This window comes from Geotrypetes seraphini, chromosome 2, assembly GCF_902459505.1.
Source record: "Geotrypetes seraphini chromosome 2, aGeoSer1.1, whole genome shotgun sequence".
NCBI lineage: Eukaryota > Metazoa > Chordata > Amphibia > Gymnophiona > Dermophiidae > Geotrypetes > Geotrypetes seraphini.
This window is the reverse complement of record NC_047085.1, coordinates 225,519,931-225,540,924: the sequence shown is the minus strand read 5'-3', so window position 1 is coordinate 225,540,924 and position 20,994 is coordinate 225,519,931. Positions and strand designations below refer to the sequence as shown.

At 47.1% G+C, this 20,994-nt stretch overlaps 1 protein-coding gene across 3 annotated transcripts in view; it reads right to left on the bottom strand.

The window, feature by feature from the left end:
- Window positions 1–416: 416 nt before the first annotated feature.
- Window positions 417–20,994, bottom strand: part of WBP11 (WW domain binding protein 11) — a 74,762-nt gene continuing 54,184 nt past the window's right edge. For 2 of the 3 annotated variants that reach the window (XM_033935029.1, XM_033935030.1), the window contains exons 8-12: window positions 20,113–20,292; window positions 19,482–19,595; window positions 10,847–11,113; window positions 8,518–8,694; window positions 1,053–1,459 (exon numbers count right to left, since the gene is read on the bottom strand). In XM_033935029.1, the coding sequence (XP_033790920.1) occupies window positions 1,053–1,459; window positions 8,518–8,694; window positions 10,847–11,113; window positions 19,482–19,595; window positions 20,113–20,292 (1,145 nt within the window). Of the gene's footprint in view, window positions 1,460–8,517; window positions 8,695–10,846; window positions 11,114–19,481; window positions 19,596–20,112; window positions 20,293–20,994 lie in introns of all 3 variants that reach the window. The other variant, XM_033935028.1, reaches the window with a different exon arrangement.

Sequence of the window (20,994 nt, the reverse complement as noted above, 5' to 3'; positions counted from 1 at the left end):
ATTTCTTTAAATCAATATTCATGCAATTTATTTAAAGTCCTTGCCACATAACAAGAAACCATGAAAGAGAAAACAAAGTTCACCCAAATAGAAAAAGTTCACTTAGCTGAGAGCTATAATTGATCCAGCAAAAGAAACAGTCCAATGTGCCACATAGATCTTGTAAAGTTGTAAATTAAATGCTCAACAGAGCATCTCTGTTTCACTCATAGTCAAAGCTTCATCAGGAGCACAGCATCACTGATAATCATATAAATTGCATACTTAAATGCAGGAATAAAACACAGCAATACAGGGCAGAGAGGAAAAGAACTGCACCTCCCTGTTTTGCTGTTTATCGCTGTGTTTTTTCCTGCATTTAAGTTAGCAATTTCTGATATTAATATTAGATGAAATATACAGGCTGAATCAGGAAAGAAAAGGAGAAATAGCTTTCTGTATTTCATTTCAAACAAGATCATAGCGAAAGGTCAGGCAAACAACTGGTTGTCATTTTTTTTTTTTAAATTAAATACAGAGACACTTCACATACATGGAAAATTGAAAAAGCCTTCTCTCAACTGAGGAAGTTGAGCAGGTTCAGAATGCCTGGTCTCCAGAGGAAAGATATGAATCACCTGTTTCAATGTGCTGCTAAGAACTGTAACTTAAAAGCCCCTCCCCCTCCCCTCTATTATTACAAACATATTTACAGCAAAAAATATCCCTCAAACATAAGATCTCTCTATAAAATTATGAATACTGAACTGCATTTGGACACAGTTAAAAAAAGTACCACCTTTTTTCAAAGGAGTTTATATCTGAACTTTCAAGCTCAAGGTTTTCTCTCAGACATGCCTGTCAATGTCACTGCACACAGCAGATAAGGACAGAAGTAGATGGAAAATAGAATTAACAGTAAAGCCGAGTGTCCTTTTTTAAATTAACCTTACCAGGCTTTTCAATACAAATTAAATTAATTCAGAGCTAAATGTCTGCCTTTTAGAGTTTAATCTGGCATATAGTGAGATATGATAATCCCTCTTCTACAGAGATTTGTCTCCCCAGACTTTCTAAAGAAGGCCTTCCATCTCCTTCATGAATGCCTCATACATATCGTCCTTGGTCTGCACGGGCACTGCCACACCAGCCTTTGGTGCTGCTTTGGAGACATGTACAACTGATTCCTCTTCAGGTTTCTTTGGAGGAGCAGTTGCTTTGTTTTCTCGGCGGACTCGCAGTGCGGTGGGCACAAAGCGGGTGATTTCAGCCTTCGGATTAGTGATTTGAGGCTTGGCGCTGATGGTGGTTGTAGCTTTCTTCTCAATGGTGGCACTACTTTCATCTTGTTTGGGACGTTGGATCAAGCTGGGTGGGGCACTCAGGACTCCAGGGTTCTGCAAGGGAGCAGGTGGGAAAAGGCCTGGAGGAACAGGTGGAGGTACCAGAGGAGGTCGCAACAAGCGAGGTGGTGGAATACCTGAAGGACAAGAACACAAGGTTATATGATCTGTCTCTTAAGTGCTGATAACATAGCTACATTTGTGCACTAGGGCAGCGTTTTTCAACCTTTTTACACCCGTGGACCAGCAGAAATAAAAGAATTATTTTGTGGACCGGCAAACTACTAGGACTAAAATTAAAAAAACCCGTTTCCGCCCCATCTCCGCGAGCTCGGTCACCTCAGTAACTATAGAAAAATAGACAAATATAGTGCAAAATATAGACAGCAGATATAAATTCTCAAAACTGACAGGTTTTGATCACTAAATTGAAAATAAAATCATTTTTCCTACCTTAGCTGTCTGGTGATTTCATGAATCTCTGGTTGCGTTTCCTTCTGTCTGTGTATCATTTCTTTCTTTCTGCACTCAGGCCCAAGAATTGTCTATCCCTTTCTATTCCCTCCCTCTTTCCTTCCTATGTCCTTAGTGTCCCAGGTGCCTCCTTCCCATGTCTTTAGTGCCCCCAGTGCCTCCTTTCCATGTCCTTAGTGCCCCCAGTGCCTCCTTTCCATGTCCTTAGTGCCCTCTTCCCATGTCTTTAGTGCCCCCAGTGCCTCCTTCCCATGTCCTTAGTGCCCCCAGTGCCTCCTTCCCATGTCATTAGTGCCCCAGTGCCTCCTTCCCATGTCTTTAGTGCCCGCAATGCCTCCTTCTTATGTCCCTCTCACTGCCTTCCACAATTTGTCCCCCCCACCCTCAAAGCCAGCCTGCCTGCCTACCTCTCTCCCTCCCTGGCCAAAGCCAGCCTGCTTGCCTGCCTACCTCCTTTCCTCCCTGCCGCTCAAAAAAAAAAAAAAAAAAAAAAAGCCTCCCTCGGTTTGCTGCTCTTACCGCCCTGCTGCTGCTAAAGCCGACAGGAAGTCTTCTTTCTGACGTCGGAGAGGACGTTCTGGGCCAGCCAGGCAGTGATTTGACGTCAGAAGACTTCCTGTTGGCTTTAGCAGAAGCAGGGCGGTAAGAGCAGCAGACCGAGGGAGGCTTTTTTTTTTTTTTTGCGCCTGTCCCTGGAGCTTAATCTTGCTGGCCCTGTGTGGACCGGCAGAAATTTCCTGCGGACCGGCACTGGTCCGCGGACCGACGGTTGAAGAACAGTGCACTAGGGGGCAAATTCTATAAACAGCCTACTGCTGCCTAACCACCCAATTGGGACGCACGTTTTTGGTGTTTTTTTTTTTTTTTTTTTAAAAAGAAAAACACATCCTGAGGTAGACTGCCTACATTGTAGGCGCCTCTGGGAGCCTAGGGAGGCATGTAGGTCCGCCTAAGCTTACCTAAGGCTGGGTGTGGCTTTGCCCGGAAGTGGCTTTAAGTGGCCTTACGTGCCTGAAATATAGGCCAGCAAAATACTGGCCTACATTTCAAGCAGACGAGGCCGCTGAGCTTATCGCAGCAAGGAACCTCCCTGCTGCGATAGTCTTCAGGGGGGGGAGGGAGGAAAACGGGCAGCTACTAAACCTACTGGCAGTAGGCATGACCATAACACTCTTGCTGGAACCCCCCCACCCCCCACTCTTCCATCCGCCCTGGACCCCCCTACCTTATGCTGATGGCATCCTTCCTGCCTCCTGCTGGCTGGCCCTCATTCACTTGAATGGCAGGGTTGCCCTTTCCCGGTGGGGGTGGGCGTTTGTCATTAAACTTATTGTGCGCGGCAACCCAATTCTCTAACTGGCACCTGTGACATGGACACCGGTTAGAGAATCATGGTGTTAGGCCTAGGCGTCTGTCCATGAGGACAGACGCGATTCTATGTAGGATGCCCACATGCGATTCTCAAAAGCCGCTTAGGTGGCTTCTGAAACTGGGCATCCTATACAGAATCCGGCCCTAGGAGTTCACAGTTTCAGGTTCACTGGTATACACAATTTGAGACCATCTCTTATAGCTAAGACAATGACTGACAGTAGGCCTGAACAACATTATTTCTTCCTACCCAATCAAGTCTGGCAGTGAACAAAAAGATTCAAATTTAAATTAATTTGAAGACAAACTATACAAAATTAAATATGGTAATAATCTGTTTGAAAACATACAAACCATGAGTTCAGTCCAACTAGTTTGCTTTGAAATTATGAGGCTTTGCTGCTACTTTCCATATTTCATGATTTCTATAGCAAGCAGGCAAACAGAAGAACATCTCGTCTTGGGATATATGCAAACAAACAGAAAGGCAAGGGAGGCGTCTTTTCAGCCATTCGATCATTGGTTGAAAAGACACCTTCCTTGCCTTTCTGTTTGTCATGATTTCTCTAGCCATGTAAGGCATGTAAATGTGTAGGGAATAATATATAACAGGTCACTCGGGCTCTGAAGAGTGCTCCATTTGTGGATCAGCTCAGTGTGCCGTGCTCTGTGGAATTTCGATAGGAAAGAGAAAAACCTATGTCTAGAAATCTCCACTCACTGGAGCTCTGATGCACCTGAATCAGGGTATAATTCTGGGACTGCTCGGTTCTCACGATGTGGCAACTGTTTCTACTTTGGGGAGGAAACATGTCTCTAGGGTGGACATCAGTGCGGATTGAGCTTTGCTGAGTCCAGAACAGCGCTCTGCACCCCTGTGCCCTTGAAGCACTGTTGCCTGGAGTGAAGATACCCCACTAAGTGGAGGAGAGGGTAACATTGATCCTGAGAGTGGAGGAATGGTGATTTTGGAAACCCCTTCGAGAGATCGTTTGACTGTGAAAGTTTTAACCCAGGCTAAGAGTTTCATCTTGTTCCGGAGAAGGGTTTGGGGAGTTACAAAACCAGCAATCAATGATATGAATGCATTGTGAAAGGCTTTTAAAACCCTGGACGACTCACTGAAAGCTTTACTGTTAAGAATGAAGAATGAGATTGGAATGGTGCAAGCCAAGGTTCAAGCTCAATATTTACAGGTGTTGAAACATGAAAAATGTTTGGAAAATCAGGAGGAGATTAGATTAAGTAAAAGCAACTGGAACTTATGATTATAAAGGAAAGAGAAGCCTTACAGCAAAAAAAAATGGAGCATATGTAAAATCAGATGAGGAAGACCAATTTAAGGTTTCTGAACTTTCTAAAATCTTCACTTGTGGCTCCAGTGGAGATGGTTCCTAAGTACTTCCATGAAGTACTTTCATGAAGTGTTATGTGGATCAGCTGAAAATGTACAATATACTAGAAAACAACTCACTCCATTTGGTCAGTACACACCAATACCAGAAAAAGTATTTTAAAGCGAAAGAAAAGCCTCAGACACGGAGAGGTGTTCCCACTCTCTTCCACCCAAGCAAGCATCACTAGCAAAAAACTTTCGTATATAACTTATTACTGGCCTGAAAATAGTCAAAACTAACTAGAAAAAAAACAAGCTAGTTAGAAAAGAGCCAGGCTGACGATCATTTTGTGGCTTTTAAGCCTATGCTTCAGGGCCGTGACACCAATGCTCCAGACTATCCTGCAATAATACAGAACTATAATCAAAACATACTCAGATATCTGCTGCAGATGAAAGGAACAAAAACTGTTTTCCTTTACTCACGATTCGCAAAGTAAAACTCCTGCTTGCCACCTGTGCAGTACTTAAATCACATCCGGGCCAGTCAGGTGACATGGCACATGACCAGTCACACGGATGAAAAAAACAGTTCAGTACTTAAATCACATCCAGGCCAGTCAGGTGACATGGCACATGACCAATCACACGGATAAAAAAAACTAGCCAATCAAGGCAGGGGAAAAAAACAACAATCACAGAACTGTCAAATACAAAGAATTAACAACTGCAGAAAAGCTGATCATACATCAGGACATCTCAAAGGATAAGACCAAAAACAAAACTGGGGGCTTTTCTGGTGGCTAGTACCGGTGCTTTGCAGATTCCAATTTGGTTACCATTTCTGCTAGCTTCCACTCTGGACAGGACCGCTTGATAGCAGTCTATTGGCGTAATCCAAGTATCACTATCATGAGCTCTCCGCAGGCCCTAGAGGCCTGGCTATACATAGGAGGCAAAACTGAAAAAAGGTGGGGAGGGGGGAACCTTTAGCTTGAGCTGTCAGGAACTTGATTCTCAAGAGCTGTGGTGCCATTCGCTTCTCGCTTCAGGTCCTTGATAGGCACAGGCCTTGCTCATGTAAGGATTAAAAAAAAAAAGAGGATGCCTGTCAAGCGCGTCTCCATCTCTGGATGTTGAATGCTGCTTTGGATGCCTGCCTAGCGCGTCTCCATCTTTACATTTTGGATGCCTGCCTAGTGCGTCTCCATCTTTACATGTTCAATGCTGCTTTGGATGCCTGCCTAGTGCGTCTCCATCTCTGGATGTTGAATGCTACTTTGGATGTCTCCCTAGTGCGTCTCCATCTTTACATTTTGAATGCTGCTTTGGATGCCTGCCTAGTGCGTCTCCATCTCTGGATGTTGAATGCTACTTTGGATGTCTCCCTAGTGCGTCTCCATCTTTACATTTTGAATGCTGCTTTGGATGCCTGCCTAGTGCGTCTCCATCTCTGGATGTTGAATGCTACTTTGGATACCTCCCTAGCGCAACTCCATCTTTACATTTTGAATGCTGCTTTGGATGCCTGCCTAGTGCGTCTCCATCTCTGGATGTTGAATGCTACTTTGGATGTCTCCCTAGTGCGTCTCCATCTTTACATTTTGAATGCTGCTTTGGATGCCTGCCTAGTGCGTCTCCATCTCTGGATGTTGAATGCCGCTTTGGATGCCTCCCTAGCGCGTCTCCATCTTTACATGTTGAATGCTGCTTTGGATGCCTGCCTAGTGCATCTCCATCTCTGGATGTTGAATGCTGCTTTGGATGCCTGCCTAGTGCATCTCCATCTTTACATTTTGGATGCCTGCCTAGTGCGTCTCCATCTTTACATGTTGAATGCTGCTTTGGATGCCTGCCTAGTGTGTCTTCATCTCTGGATGCTGAATGCCGCTTTGGATGCCTCCCTAGCACGTCTCCATCTTTACATGTTGAATGCTGCTTTGGATGCCTGCCAAGAACATCATAATCTTTGGATGTTGACTGCTGCATTGAATGCCTTTGGATGCCTGCCTAGTGTGTTTCCATCTTCAGATGTGTAACACTGCTTTGGATGCCTACCTGGGGTGTCTCCATCTTTGGACATGGCACCATTTAGATGCCTACTTAGTGCCTCTCCCTCTTCACATGTGTTATGCCTCTCTGGATGCCTGTTTCGCGTACCTCCACTTTCTGACATGGACCACCGCATTGGCCACCCACTTCTAGCATCTTCTTATTGGAAAGTCACCCGTCATGTTTGCCGGATGCATCTCTAGGTGTCTCCCCTGGTTTTTGGGTGGACTGCAGTTTTGGCCACTCTCTGGCTGTGTCTCCCTCTCTGGAGGTAGAACTACTTTAGTGAGCGCTAATCTCTTCATAGCTCCTCTAGGCTGGCGCACAGCTCCATTGAGCTGTTGTCTGCGGAGGGCTTATCCGTTCTGGGAGGACTATGATGCAGGTCTCCTTCCCTTCTAAGGACTGCTTTGCTACATCCCACTAGATTCATCTGCTGCTGAAACATTATGTATCCTACTTGATAATGTTTGCTCCTTTAGTCACAGCAGATAAATCCAGAGCCCCAACCTTTGGGTTGCTTTATGTTTTACTTCTGCTCTATAGGCATTTGCCTGGTGGGCGGCCTCAAGGAGGGAGTCCTCTACTGATGGGCATGTTCGGTTGATCCTACTGCTTTGTTATGTGGAATACTGAAGTACCAGTGAGCAGACCATCGCATATATGGCAGAGTTCAACTTTGTGCTCTCTATCTCCACCTGCTGGTAGTTGGACTTAACCCATTTGTCTGGATTCATCTGCTGTAACTAAAGGAACGAACATTATCAGGCATACATAATGTTTCTATAAATGCTACGGCTGAAAAGCAACAGTTTTTGCTGGTTGCCTCCAAAAAAGTGTTTGGTGTGCAGGATTACTTTGTTTAGCAAGGAAGTAAAACCTTGACTTTTAAAAGCTGTCTTTAGTTAATAGCAGTTATTTTTTATTGTCATTTTCACCTGAGCATTGCTCTTTAATTAGGGAGTTTTTATTTAATGTTTTATATTTGTTTTATTATATATTTATTTTGTAATGTACATAAGAACATAAGAAATGGCTTCGCCGGATCAGACCCTAGGTCCATCCAGTCCGGCAACCCGCACTCGCGGAGGCCAAGCCAGGTGTTCTCTGCTGAGAAACCTTGTTTACTCGTATCCCCCAATGTGATTTGCGAGAAGGTGTGCATCCAACTTGCCCTTGAATCCCAGAATATTGGTCTCCATCACGACCTCCTCCGGGAGAGCATTCCAAGCGTCCACCACTCGTGCGAAACAGAATTTCCTGATATTTGTCTTGGGCCTGGTGCCCCTCAGTTTCAGTCCATGACCTCTTGTCTGAGTCATATTTGACAATGTGAATAACGGTGTTTCTTGCTCTATTTTGTTGAATCCTTTTAGTATTTTAAAAGTCTCTATCAGGTCCCCTCGCAGTCTTCTCTTCTCGAGGGTGAACAATCCCAGTTTTCTGAGGCGTTCTTTGTAGCTCAAATTCTCGATACCTTTAACTAGTTTCGTGGCTCGCCTTTGCACCCTCTCCAGTAGGGTTATATCCTTCTTTAGATAGGGAGACCAGTGTTGGACACAGTACTCCAAGTGTGGTCTGACCATTGCTCTGTAAAGCGGCATTATGATGTGATTCCCTTCTTTATCATGCCCAACATCCAGTTTGTTTTCTTTGCTGCTGCCACGCATTGAGCCGACGGTTGTTTTTCCATGATCAGAAACTTATAGGGCAACTGAGCATGTAATAAGTCATGACATAAATAAAACTTCTGCATGGAAACTGTCTCTCAAAACTTCTAGATGCAAACTCACACAGGTTCCTACAATTTGAAACCTGGTGCTTGAGGCTACCCAAATTCTAAAAAAAAAATAAAAATAATTATTTTGTTAGACTTAACACATAAGTATTAGTATAATGGCAGTAGCTCTACTTGAAACAAACTGTTACAAAAGAAATCTTCCTAAACAAAGACCTTTGTACCTGGGGGAGCTGGTGGAGGCAGGCGGGGTGGGGGTCCCCTAGGAGGAGGACCGGGTGGAAGACCTGGAGGGGGTCCTGGTGGAGGGCCAGGAGGACGGCCTGGTGGAGGTCCTGGTGGTAAAAGACGTGGTGGTAGGCCACGGAGTCCTGGTGGGGGTCTCAAGAATGGAGGAGCACCTGAAATCAGAAAACTGTCAATGTCAGCTTAGGAACACAAACTCACTGGCTTCCAAGTCATAGTCTAGCTCATTAACTATAAGAACATAAGAATAGCCATACTGAGTCAGACCAATGGCCCATCTAGCCCAGTATGCTATTTCCACAATGGCCAGTCCAGGTCACAAGTACCTTTCAGAAATACAAATAGTATCAATATTCTATGCTACCAATCCTTGGGGCAATCAATACAAAAAAACCCTGACAATCCTGAACAAATCTATATAGTTCTTCTCAACAAAAATAAAGTGGTTTGAAAAAAACATACTCCGCTCTGAACAATTTAAAACTTACATCAATTAATTACTTTAATATTTTTGAAACAGGAGGTCCTCAGTGTGATTGCAGTCAGGTGAGCACAGTAGCGTTCAACACTTAACTTGTACACAGGCTATACAGCCTATTACAGCACACCATCCTTGGACTCTCCCTTGTGCTGAAAACAAATTGTGCAAAAAGTGCTAGTGTTAATATCTAAAGTAAAGAGTATAAGAATCAGGCAAATTTCACAACCACAAAAAATATTTTTTTTTAGTGCATCAGCAGTTTAAGAATAGATTTTAATTTTAGCACACTTATCTTTGCTGGCCCATCAGGGCTTGAGCTGCTGGGTTTTACCAGCATTTGTTCTTTTTATTTCATAGCTGAAGCTGGGACCTACAGAGATTTTAGCCACCCAAAAAATAAGAAAAATAGCAGTTTCATGACAAGGTCACAAACGCTGAATGTTGGTGGCTAAAATATCTGTAGGTCCCTGATGAAGGGGTTTTCCTGAAACCAAGCACAGTAGAACCGGTGCCAGCTTCAGCTACAAAATAAAAAGACCAAACGCTGGTAAAACCCAGCAGCTCAAGCCCTGATGGGCCAGCAAAGATAAGTGTACTAAAATTAAAATTTATTCTTAAACCGCTGATGCACTAAAAAAAAAATCTTTTTTGCGGTTGTGAAATTTACATGATTCTTTTACTCTTTACTTTAGGCATTAACACTAGCACTTTTTGCATGAGTTAAGTATTGAACTGCGCTCACCTGACTATGCAATCACACCGAGGACCTCCTGTTTCAAAAATATTAAAGTAATTAAAATATTTATTGATGTAAGATTTGAAATTGTTCAGAGGGTAGTGTATGTTTTTTCATAACCGCTTTGTTTTTGTTGAGAACTATACAGACCAATCCCAGGGCAAGCAGTGGATTCCCCTGTGTGTCTCTCTAAATAGCAGACTATGGACTTTTCCTCCAGAACTTGTCCAAACCTTTTTTAAGCCCAGCTATGCTAAGTCAGCTTTAAAAAAAAATCATCTCTGTAAACTATTGGCAATCTTCCCACTCATTTATCTGAACTAAATGCACTTCCCCCACATTCTGCAAAACTGTCTCCAGCACAGAACATACTTTTCAGGATGTTATAAGAATGGTGCTATGACAGAGAATTATACATGGTTTAAGATTAAAGGAGTTCTGGACATTATCATACATATAAATATAGGGAGGGTAATTTTACATGGGAAAGCGGATGGGATTAGGGCAACGGAGCTACAATGGGAATCAAACCTCATAACCCTGGTTCTCAGCCCATTGCACTAACCATTAGGCTACTCTTTCACAAGGGGGAATCTAGTTTAAAAGGGCAAGTAGGTTACTACTTAGAATCTATGTGTCCTTATAAAACAGTAGTATAAACAATAGAAATTGTACTTACATTTCAGGTGCAGACATTTCCACCTGCCCTTGTGCATAAATCAGCCTTTTTTATAATCTGTGTGTGTACTTGTGTATGCCACCCGTGCTCTATCCAAACCTAACCTTTGCAGATGCTCAACAGTAAGGTATGTAGCATTGCGTTATCACACATATTTTTACACTGGTTGGAATTTTATAACAGACTGCATTATGTGAAAATGACCTTATAAAAATTATTCTTGTAAAAGATGTAATTCTATAAAGAAGGCGCTAACATTTATGTGGCAAATTTGCGTAGAATTTTGACAGGTACATGCATAAATACCCAAAATCCAGTTATGCTCAACAGAAAGTTTACCGGTTGCTGGTAAACCTATAAAGCCTTTTTGAAAATCTGATCCATATAATTTTTCTGTAAATGTTCTATTACCTGGAGGGGGACCAGGTGGTAGACCCGGGGGCCTCAGAGGAGGGGCTGGTGGTGGGCCCAAAGGAGGTGGTCCTGCCATAATGGGTGCTGGTGGTAAATGAGGTGGTGGAATGGGAGGAGGCTGAGAAATTGGAACAGGATTTTCTGGCTTAGGATCTTCTTGGTTCTGTGGCTCTTCTGTTTCTGATTCATCATCATGGTCATCAGCCTCATCATCAGAATACTCTTCTATTTCCTGGTCTTCCTCCTCTTCAAGAAATTCCTGACCTGTACACAAGGACATAGGGGATCAAATACATAACAAAAACACAACAGAGTATTCCTTTCACTGAAAATTGCTGGATCTGCAGGATGCAGAAGATGACAAATAACCAATGTAGCTTAATAAGTAAAAGTGCCACAGATCTATGCTAGACCTTTAATTTGCATTGGTTACAAATATTAATGAATTTACACATTATAAACTTGTAGCAAAAGTACAGGTAGTATATATGTAAACCAATTGCAGTAGGTTGGGATATACTGGGCAAGGAGTCATAAGAAACCAACACAACTGTTCTACCGTAGTTCAGAAAATTGTATAACGTATAGTTTACAAAAGCTTTTGAATAAAAGGGGTTTTCAGGAAGAAGGGTTAAGCTTTTGAATTTTATGAGGGTTCATGAAATGCTAATATTTTTAATGATGTATTTGAATGGTAGCTGGGGGTAATATTTATGGTACAAACATATGGTATAATGGAAACTATTTTAAAAGCCTTATCTGCAATATGTGTAAAATTCTGGCATTTATATATGGAAACAGCATTCACAGGTAAACTATGATGCTAGAAATAATAATAATATAACAGTTTATATACCGCAGGACCGTGAAGTTCTATGCAGTGCTCAAAGCTTATATGCTGATAAGAACATAAGAATAGCCTTACTGGGTCAGACCAATGGTCCATCAAGCCCAGTAGCCTGTTCTCACGATGGCCAATCCAGGTCACTAGTACCTGGCCAAAACCCAAGGAGTAGCAACACTCCATGCTACTGATACAGGGCAAGCAGTGGCTTCCCCCGTGTCTGTCTTTCTCAACAACAGACTATGGACTTTTCCTCCAGGAACTTGTCCAAACCTTTCATAAAACCAGCTACGCTATCCGCTCTTACCACATCCTCTGGTAACGTGTTCCAAAGCTTAACTATCCTCTGAGTGAAAAAAAATTTCCTCCAATTGGTTCTAAAAGTATTTCCCTGTAACTTAATCGAGTGTCCCCTAGTCTTTGTAATTTTTGACAGAATGAAAAATCGATCCACTTGTACCCGTTCTACTCCACTCAGGATTTTGTAGACTTCAATCATATCTCCCCCTCAGCTGTCTCTTTTCCAAGCTGAAGAGCCCTAAAGCACAGTTACTTACCGTAACAGGTGTTATCCAGGGACAGCAGGCAGATATTCTCACATGTGGATGTGGGTGACGTCATCCACGGAGCCCCGACGCGGACAGCTTTTCAAGCAAACTTGATTGAAGCTTTCAAGTTTGCTAGTGCTGCACCACGCATGTGTGTGCCTTCCTGATCCACTAGAGGGCGCATACCCTCCTCATGGTCCTCAGTTCAGATAGCTAGCAAAGAAGCCAACCTCGGGGAGGCGGGCGGGTTGTGAGAATATCTGCCTGCTGTCCCTGGATAACACCTGTTACGGTAAGTAACTGTGCTTTATCCCAGGACAAGCAGGCAGCATATTCTCACATGTGGGTGACCTCCAAGCTAACCAAAAAGGGACGGAGGGAAGTTGGCAATCCAAGAAAACAGATTATAGAAAACTGACTGGCCAAACCGGCCGTCGCTCCTGGACAGAGTATCCAGGCAGTAGTGGAAGGTGAAAGTATGAACCAAAGACCAAGTGGCAGCCTTGCCAAACTCCTCGACAGGCGTCGACCTGAGGAAAACTACAGAAGCCGCCATCGCTCTGACTCTATGTCCTGTGACTCGACCATACAGTGCGAGACCAGCCCGAGCATCTGAAAAGGAAAAACAAGCAGCCAACCAGTTGGACAAGGCGCGCTTGGAAACTGGGCGTCCCGAACAATTAGGACGAAGGACAAAAAGAATAGAGGAACCGTCCAAGGAGACTGATGTGCGTTGAAGACAAAAAGCCAACGCCCTCGTACAGTCAAGTGTGCAAAGCGCCCCCTCGCCAGGAGACGAGTGGGGCATCGGAAAAAAGACCGAAAGAACAATGGAAAGATTGAAAGGAAAGTCCGAAACCACCCAGGACACGAACTGGGGTGGAGCACGCATGACCACCGTGTCATGAAGAAAGACAGGAAAAGACGGGTCCGCAATCAGAGCTAGCAGCTCACTGATTCTGCGAGCAGACGTGAGAGCAACCAGGAATACCACCTGCCAGGTGAAGGAATTCAAAGAGCTCGCTCAAATGGAGATACCACCAATTGAGCCAGGAACACACAAAGATCCCAACCACCGGAGGGGCTTTGAGCGGAGGATGTACAATGAAGAGATACCTCATAAAGCGGGAAACCGTCGGAAGGACGGAGTCCCATTTATCGGCCGATGAAAGTCAGCAAATGCACAGAGGTGGACTCGAATAGATGTAGATGAGAGACCAGACCGAGATAAGGGCAACAAATAATCCAGCACCAAAGGCAAGGATGGCAGAGAACAAATCCATGCGGTGCTCAGCCCACCACTCAGCAATTCAGGCCCATATCTGGGAAAAGCATTGCTGAGTGGAGATCCTTCGAGAGGCCTCGAGAACACCCCCACCGACTGAGAGAAATAGAAGGAGGGAGGCATGTTGCGAGGAACCAAGCTGAGAAGTGTAGAGACTGCAGATTGGAATGCAACAGAACCCGTAACACTGAGACAGCAGAGACGGGAACATCGGTAGAAGCTGAGTCTCCCTGACACGCTGGAGGAACAGGGAGAACCATGGCCGCGAAGGCCACAGAGGAGCCATCAAGATCCTGGTGGCGCAGACCCACAGGAGGTGTATCAAGACCCGAGAATTAGAGTCAAGGGAGGGAACGCATAGAACCCGCCCATTCCATCGAGAAGGAAGCATCCACCTCGATGAGAACTCGGTAGACATCCTCGAGCAAAATCGAGGCAACCAGTGAGTGAGGGGTCAAGCGACAGCACTACCAGTTGGGTTCCCCATCGAACAACCACCTGCCGCAGAGTCTGAGAATGGAGCAACCATTCATGCGGCTTAAAAGGGCGACTCAACGCGTCCAGCAGACAATGCTGCACGCCCCGGAAATACACCGCCCCAAGAAGAAGCAGTGATGTAACGCCCACTGCCATTGACAAAGGGCTTCCCTGCAAAGTAACAGGGAACCTCTACACCCTGGCTAGGTCACCGAATACATCGCCACCGAGATGTCGGGACGCACCAGGACCCCACTATCTTGCAACCAATACCCCGATATTGCAAATGGCCTGGAGCACCAGCAGATTGATGTGGCTGCGACAGTCCGCACCCGGCCAAGGACCCTGAGTCCGAAGGCCGTCGCCCATGCCGAGGAGTCCATCGGCAGAACCTTCTGATGCGGGAATACAAAGAGGTGGCCCACCAACGAAACAAGCGTGTCAAGGAGGGAGGCACCTCAATGTGCTGGGAAGCGGGATCCCGATCCTACCATCACTAAGATGCTCGGGTCCAGCGGGGAACACGAAGATGAACCCAGGCGAACCTCGGGACATCCACCGTGGAGACCCCTGATCCCAAAAGGATCAGCATCAGCTCGGCCGAGGCCGAAGAACGCTGAGACACCAGCCGACACAAGCGCCGACAGGCAGCCTGCCGAGGCAGAGGCAGAAAAGACCGGAGGCGGACCGATGACAGAGGGCCTACCCTCCGGCATAAACAAACAAGGGCCTCCTGTGAGGCCGAGACAAAGATCCAGGTCCGCCCCGACGGAATCCCGAGACTGGGGCGGGCTGAGTCAGACCCACTCCCGTACTAGAACTAGTGGAGGCCTCGAAGGGCCAGGACCAGACGCTGATGGGAGGAAGGGAATGCCCGACCGACAGAAGGGAGGCTATACTCCCGGTGCATAGACACGGAGACACCCCTCCCAAAGGGAGGGGAGGAATCCCCAGAAGGAGAGCAGCCCAGAGGCTATGCGAGAATAGACAAAAAGACGACCAGGAGTCGCCGAAGCCGGCGGCTAACCCCAACCCCGGCGCTGCAGCCGCTATTGCGGCTGCTGCGAAGGAGGCCGAGGTAACACAAGAAAGTCCGGAGGCCCCCTCCGGAGGAGTCCAAACCCCCAGGGCAGACGGGATTCAGCTGAAGGCGTCCCGATAGGTCGCGATCTGAGAGGCGGTTAGTGGCCACCGCAAGAGAGGCCTCAATAAGCGCTGAACTCACGCAAGTAAAAACGGCGAGATGAGCCTGGAGGCTCGGAACCTCAGCCACACTCGGCGCCAAGCGAGAGGCCGCATGGCGGGAGCAATAGAACCGGAGCAGGGAGAGAGTCTGAACCCTCTCGAACCGGAGCTGGAGACGCCCAGGTGCAAACCTGCAGTCGACACCGAGGTCCCAAAACCCAGCCGCTGCCGCGGGAGAAAGCCCCCAGCGACATAGCTGCACCAAGCCACAGTCGACTTCGAAACACAAGGCCATAGTCAACCACAGGGCACAAAGCCCCAAGCGACGTCAAGTCACAAAGCCCCCGTCGACGGTACGAAGCCTCGGCAACGACGAGGCACAGAGCTCCAGCCGACGATGAGGCTCCTAGCCCCAGTCGACGTCGAGGCACAAGCCTCAGGCGACGTCGAAGCACAAGCGTCAAGGGACGCGGAGCACACGGCCGCAGCCGACGGCGAGGGTACAAAGCATCCGCCGAGACACCCAGCCTCCGTCGACGTCGAGACCTCAAGCCCCAGTCGACATTGAGGCAGAAAATCCAAGCACAAAGCCTTAGACGACGTCGAGGCACCCAGCCGCCTTCTACATCGAGGCGCAAGACCTCAGGCGGCGAAGAGGCACAAGCCTCAGGCGACGTCGAAGCACAAGCGTCAAGGGGCGCGGAGCACACGGTCGCAGCCAGCCTCCGTCGACATCGAGACCTCAAGCCCCAGTCGACATTGAGGCAGAAAATCCCGCACAAAGCTATAGACGCCTTCAAGGCACGAAGCCCCAGGCGGCGGCGAGGCACCAAGCCCCACGCGACGGCGAGGCACCAAGCCCCAGTCGACTGCGAGGCACGAAGCCCGGTCGACGTGGAGGCACGAAACCCCATTCTACGTCGAGGCATGAAGCCTCCGTCGACGTCGAGGCACGAAGCCCCCGTCGACTATGAGGCACGACGCTCCAGTCGACGTCGAGGAACGAAGCTCCAGGCGATGTCAGAAGGCAGCACCGTACCAATGAACTGGTAAGAAAGGAGCAGCAGTGTGCTCCATAAGGGCAACCTCGATCTGAGTATTCCCATGGAAGGAGGCACGCTTAGAAGGTCTCGTAGAGGCGGGCACGACTGCCCTCGATGCCTCAGTCGACGTCGAGGCACGAAGCCTCAGTCGATTTCGAGGCACGAAGCCGCAGTCAAGGTCGAGGCACGAAGCCACAGTTGACGCCGAGGCACGAAGCCCCAGTCGACCTCGAGGCACGAAGCCCCAGTCGACGTCGAGGCACGAAGCCGCAGTAGACGTCGAGGCACGAAGCCTCAGTCGACGTCGAGGCATCAGTCAAGGTCGAGGCAGTAAGCCTCAGTTGACGCCGAGGCACGAAGCCCGGTCGACGCCGAGGCACGAAGCCTCAGTCGACGTACGAAGCCTCCGTCGAGGCACGAAGCCCCAGTCGACGTCGAGGCACGAAACCTCAGTCGACATCGAGGCACGAAGCCTCAGCCGACGTCGAGGCACGCAGCCTCAGACGATGTCGAGGCACAAAGTCACAGTCAACGTCGAGGCACGAAGCCTCAGTCGACGTCGAGGTACGAAGCCTCAGTCGACGTCGAGGTACGAAGCCTCAGTCGACGTCGAGGCACGAAGCCTCGATCGACGTCGAGGCACGAAGCCTCAGTCGACACTGATGTACGAAGCCTCAGTCAACGTCGAGGCACGAAGCCCCAGTCGACGTCGAGGCACGAAGCCTCAGCCGACGTCGAGGCACGCAGCCTCAGACGACGTCGAGGCACAAAGTCACAGTCAACGTCGAGGCACGAAGCCTCAGTCGACGTCGAGGTACGAAGCCTCAGTCGACGTCGAGGCACGAAGCCTCGATCGACGTCGAGGCACGAAGCCTCAGTCGACACTGATGTACGAAGCCGCAGTCGACGCCGAGGCACGAAGCCTCAGTCGACGTCGAGGCAGGAAGCCCTCGTCGACGTCGAGGCACGAAGCTCCAGCCGACGTCGAGGCACATCGAGGTTCAGAAGTCAGCACCGTACCCATGAACAGGTAAGAAAGGTGCAGCAGTGCGCTCCATAAGGGCAACCTTGATATGAGTATTCCCATGGGAGGAGGCACGCTTTGAAGGTCTCGTAGAGGCGGGCACGACTGCACTCGATGCCTGGAATGCCCGAGACTCAGCCGATGGCATTACCGAGGTAATGCAGCTAGAAGACAAAAAGAAATAAAGAAGACTTACCAAGGATCGAAGCTACTCAGTCCGATTCCCACGAAGGAACAAGGGTCCCGGCCATCCTGCTCACACGAGGTGAGCCCCGAGAGAGGCCCGGGAAGAAGAAAATACAGCTGCAGCCCGAAGAGGCCTAGCCGCATGGCTGAGGCCCAATAAGGGCCTGCCGGATAGAAACACAATAAAAAGTCCTTTTTTTTTTGAAAACAAAGAAATACACGATCAAGTAACAGCGCACAGCGACTCCCTAACAAAATAAAGAAGCCGCGGTGCTAGAAAGGCACTTAAACGAACGGAGAGAAGAGAGACAGGGCTTTCTGGCTCCGTGGAAAACTAAGAACTGAGGACCATGAGGAGGGTATGCGCCCTCTAGTGGATCAGGAAGGCACACACATGCGTGGTGCAGCACTAGCAAACTTGAAAGCTTCAATCAAGTTTGCTTGAAAAGCTGTCCGCGTCGGGGCTCCGAAGCAAACTCCGAGCCCTTGCGTACCAACAATATCTTATGATAACTCATTTAACAGCAAACTACTTTTTGAGTGCAATTGTTGTATATATGGTTCCCATACCTTCAAGTAATGACACTTCCTTTTCTAGGATCCTCTTGCATCCCTGGCTTCCCAGAACGCCAACTGATGAAGCTGGTTATGTCAGTGCCAAAAAGCTAGTGGATCATGAAAGGTCCAGTTTTGTAACATGCATTGTCGTGCCACCAGGCATATTTTACAACACAACAGTCTAGCCCAGGGGTCTCAAAGTCCCTCCTTGAGGGCCGCAATCCAGTCGGGTTTTCAGGATTTCCCCAATGAATATGCATGATTCTATGTGCATGCACTGCTTTCAATACATATTCATTGGGGAAATCCTGAAAACTCGACTGGATTGCGGCCCTTAAGTAGGGACTTTCAGATCCCTGGTCTAGCCCATCTGCCCACACTAGGCAAGTCCAATACCAGTTGAGCGGCAGTTTCCTATAGTGAAATGTCAAGGAGGCAGCAATATAATCCACAATGTGGATCCAGTACCGCCAGATTGGCCATTCATTCACATTTAATACATATTGCAGTATGAGCTGCAGTGTAGGTCAGACAGGCTTCCTGTCTTAGGTCTACCATAGAGAGAAGAAGTGCTAAGGGAGGCTCTGGGAAAGGAATGAGGAGGTCAAGAGTAGCACAGGCACTGAGAGCTAGAAGAAATGGGTTGTGAGGGGAAGAGATGCTGAGGGAAGACACATGGACTAGAAAGGGAGAACAGAACTGAAGTGAATATAAGCTGGGGGGTGAAAGGCTATGATACAAAGATAAGTGGGTGAGGGATGAGCTGAAGAATGAAAAACACGAGGATAGTGGGAGGAACTATGTGGGGTTCAAAGAGCAGGGGGCTGGAAAAAGGGTTCTGAGAAGAGAGAGATAGAGAGAGAATCAGGTTGTGGGATGGAAGTGGCAGGAGAGGTAAAACTAGAAAGAAAAAAAGAACAAGAAAAGAAAATGTTCAGATTTTTGGAGGCATGGTTTAAATCTATCAGCTGATCCCCACAACTAAGCGAGTCCAAGAATCACTGGGTAGGGATGTATTACAGGTCTCCCTTCATATTCATAGGGGTTAGGGGCACAGCTCCCTTACAAATATTTTAAAAATCACAAATAACTTTCTGGCCCCCACCCTGACTCCCTCCCGCCTCCCAGACCCCTTTAAAGCCCTGGTGGTCTTAGCAATGAAGCGGGGCAGAGGTGATCTTCCTATGCTTCTGCCACATGGCTGGCTCAAGTTCCCACTTCAGTCTCATGGTAACTCACGACTCATGGTAATGCACAGAGCACCGTTAGGAAAACTTATTTTAAATTACGAATGTAAATGACTATTTTTGGATTTGGAGAGAACCGTTGACATAGATCAGAGTTGACCGATATCAGGAAGGTTTATAAATCTGTCCACAAATAAGGTTTGAGCAAAAAGGCCAGAACTACACATATACACAGTTCTGTAATTATAAACCTCCCCAGAATCCCATCTTCTCACTGTCCCTTATCCTCTATTACCTGCCATTCGCAACATCATGGCCTGCAGAGGGGTCAGTTCTTTAGCGCTCTTTTTTTTCTTCTTCTTTTTCTTGCGCGAGGACTCAGGGGTATCAGCAAAGTGCACACTGTGACCTACAGGGAGGGAGAGGACATAATCACACAGCAGGGTTTAGAGGAAGAACCATTCAAGGATACAACCCAAATCTGTTACCAATGTATTTGGGAAAAGTTACATTGGTTAGCATACAAAAAGACAGGCACAAACAAAGAAGGATCCCTGTATGAACTGAAAATCAGTCCAAGGAATTCCATAAAACTCATCAAGTACAGCAAGCCTCCAAATTTTTGGCTGCAATATAAATATTTCTATTTTGGTGACATTTGACTATTGTTTTGGAGTTTTCATATTTGTGACCACCATGACATTTATTAACTTGCCAAAATATCTGAAAAGACATCACAAAGTTAGACACCATAGCCATTAAAAATTGAATCCATAATGAAAGTTCTAGGCCTTGGTGACAGACACCTTTTTTACAAGCAATTCACAGAACCCATATAAAAGCCAATGGATCAAGACTGGCTGGTGGCCTGGTTCTAACTCAAGTTACAGACATTTGGCATTACCAAATTTCCTGCCAACACTCACCTGCTTTCTTCTCCTTGCCTGAATCATCTGGATGTCTGCGCTCATCACTCTCACTGTCCCCATCTGAACGTTCACTGTCACTGTCATCATCGCTACTGTTATCCCTGTCCTGGTCCATCTCTTCAGGGTACCCCTCATCTTCACTTGTATTGGAGCCATCATCATTGTGGCCTCGCTGACCTGTTTGGGGGTGGGAGAATAAGAGAAATGAGGAACAGAACGTATACAGATATTGTTGACATTCACAAGAAAGCATGTGAAGGGTAAGTCTTAAACTGGGTGCATATGCACAGAACACCAGCACTTTCATGGTAAGCGCACCCTTACTTGCATTAAGTGGCAACAAAGCAACTAAGTAATACTTCATAAGGACATGCTAGGTAGCAATGAGGGGGCTCCATCGATGGAGTATGGGAGGGCATGGGAGTGCTGTAAGTTACACATACATTACTGCAGGTAGCCACTTGCTGTTGTGAGAAGTTTATGGCTGAAGTAACTCTGGGCGCTCCAGATGCTGTTTTTGAGCAGGGTCTCACCTTGCAGCGCTGAGGCACTTAAAGGGAGACAGACACTTATAGAACTGCCCCCCAAAACATAAGTAAAGCCAAAAAACAGAGGTTTGAAATGTCATATGAATGACCTGGGTCTGAATCGTACTCTCTCAGCATTACATTTAAAGCTCTTGACAAGCAACAGCTTGACACTTGTGAGCACTGGAGAGTCCCCAGAGGAGGATGGGACTTCTCCCTCATTCACAGCAGGCAGTATTGTGGCCTGCAAGGGGATGATATAAAAATTCCAGCACCTGTTGGTGGGTAATCACATCACCCTAACTCATCGAGTAATGGGACACTGGTTAAATTAAATATAGCTGTCAGTAGA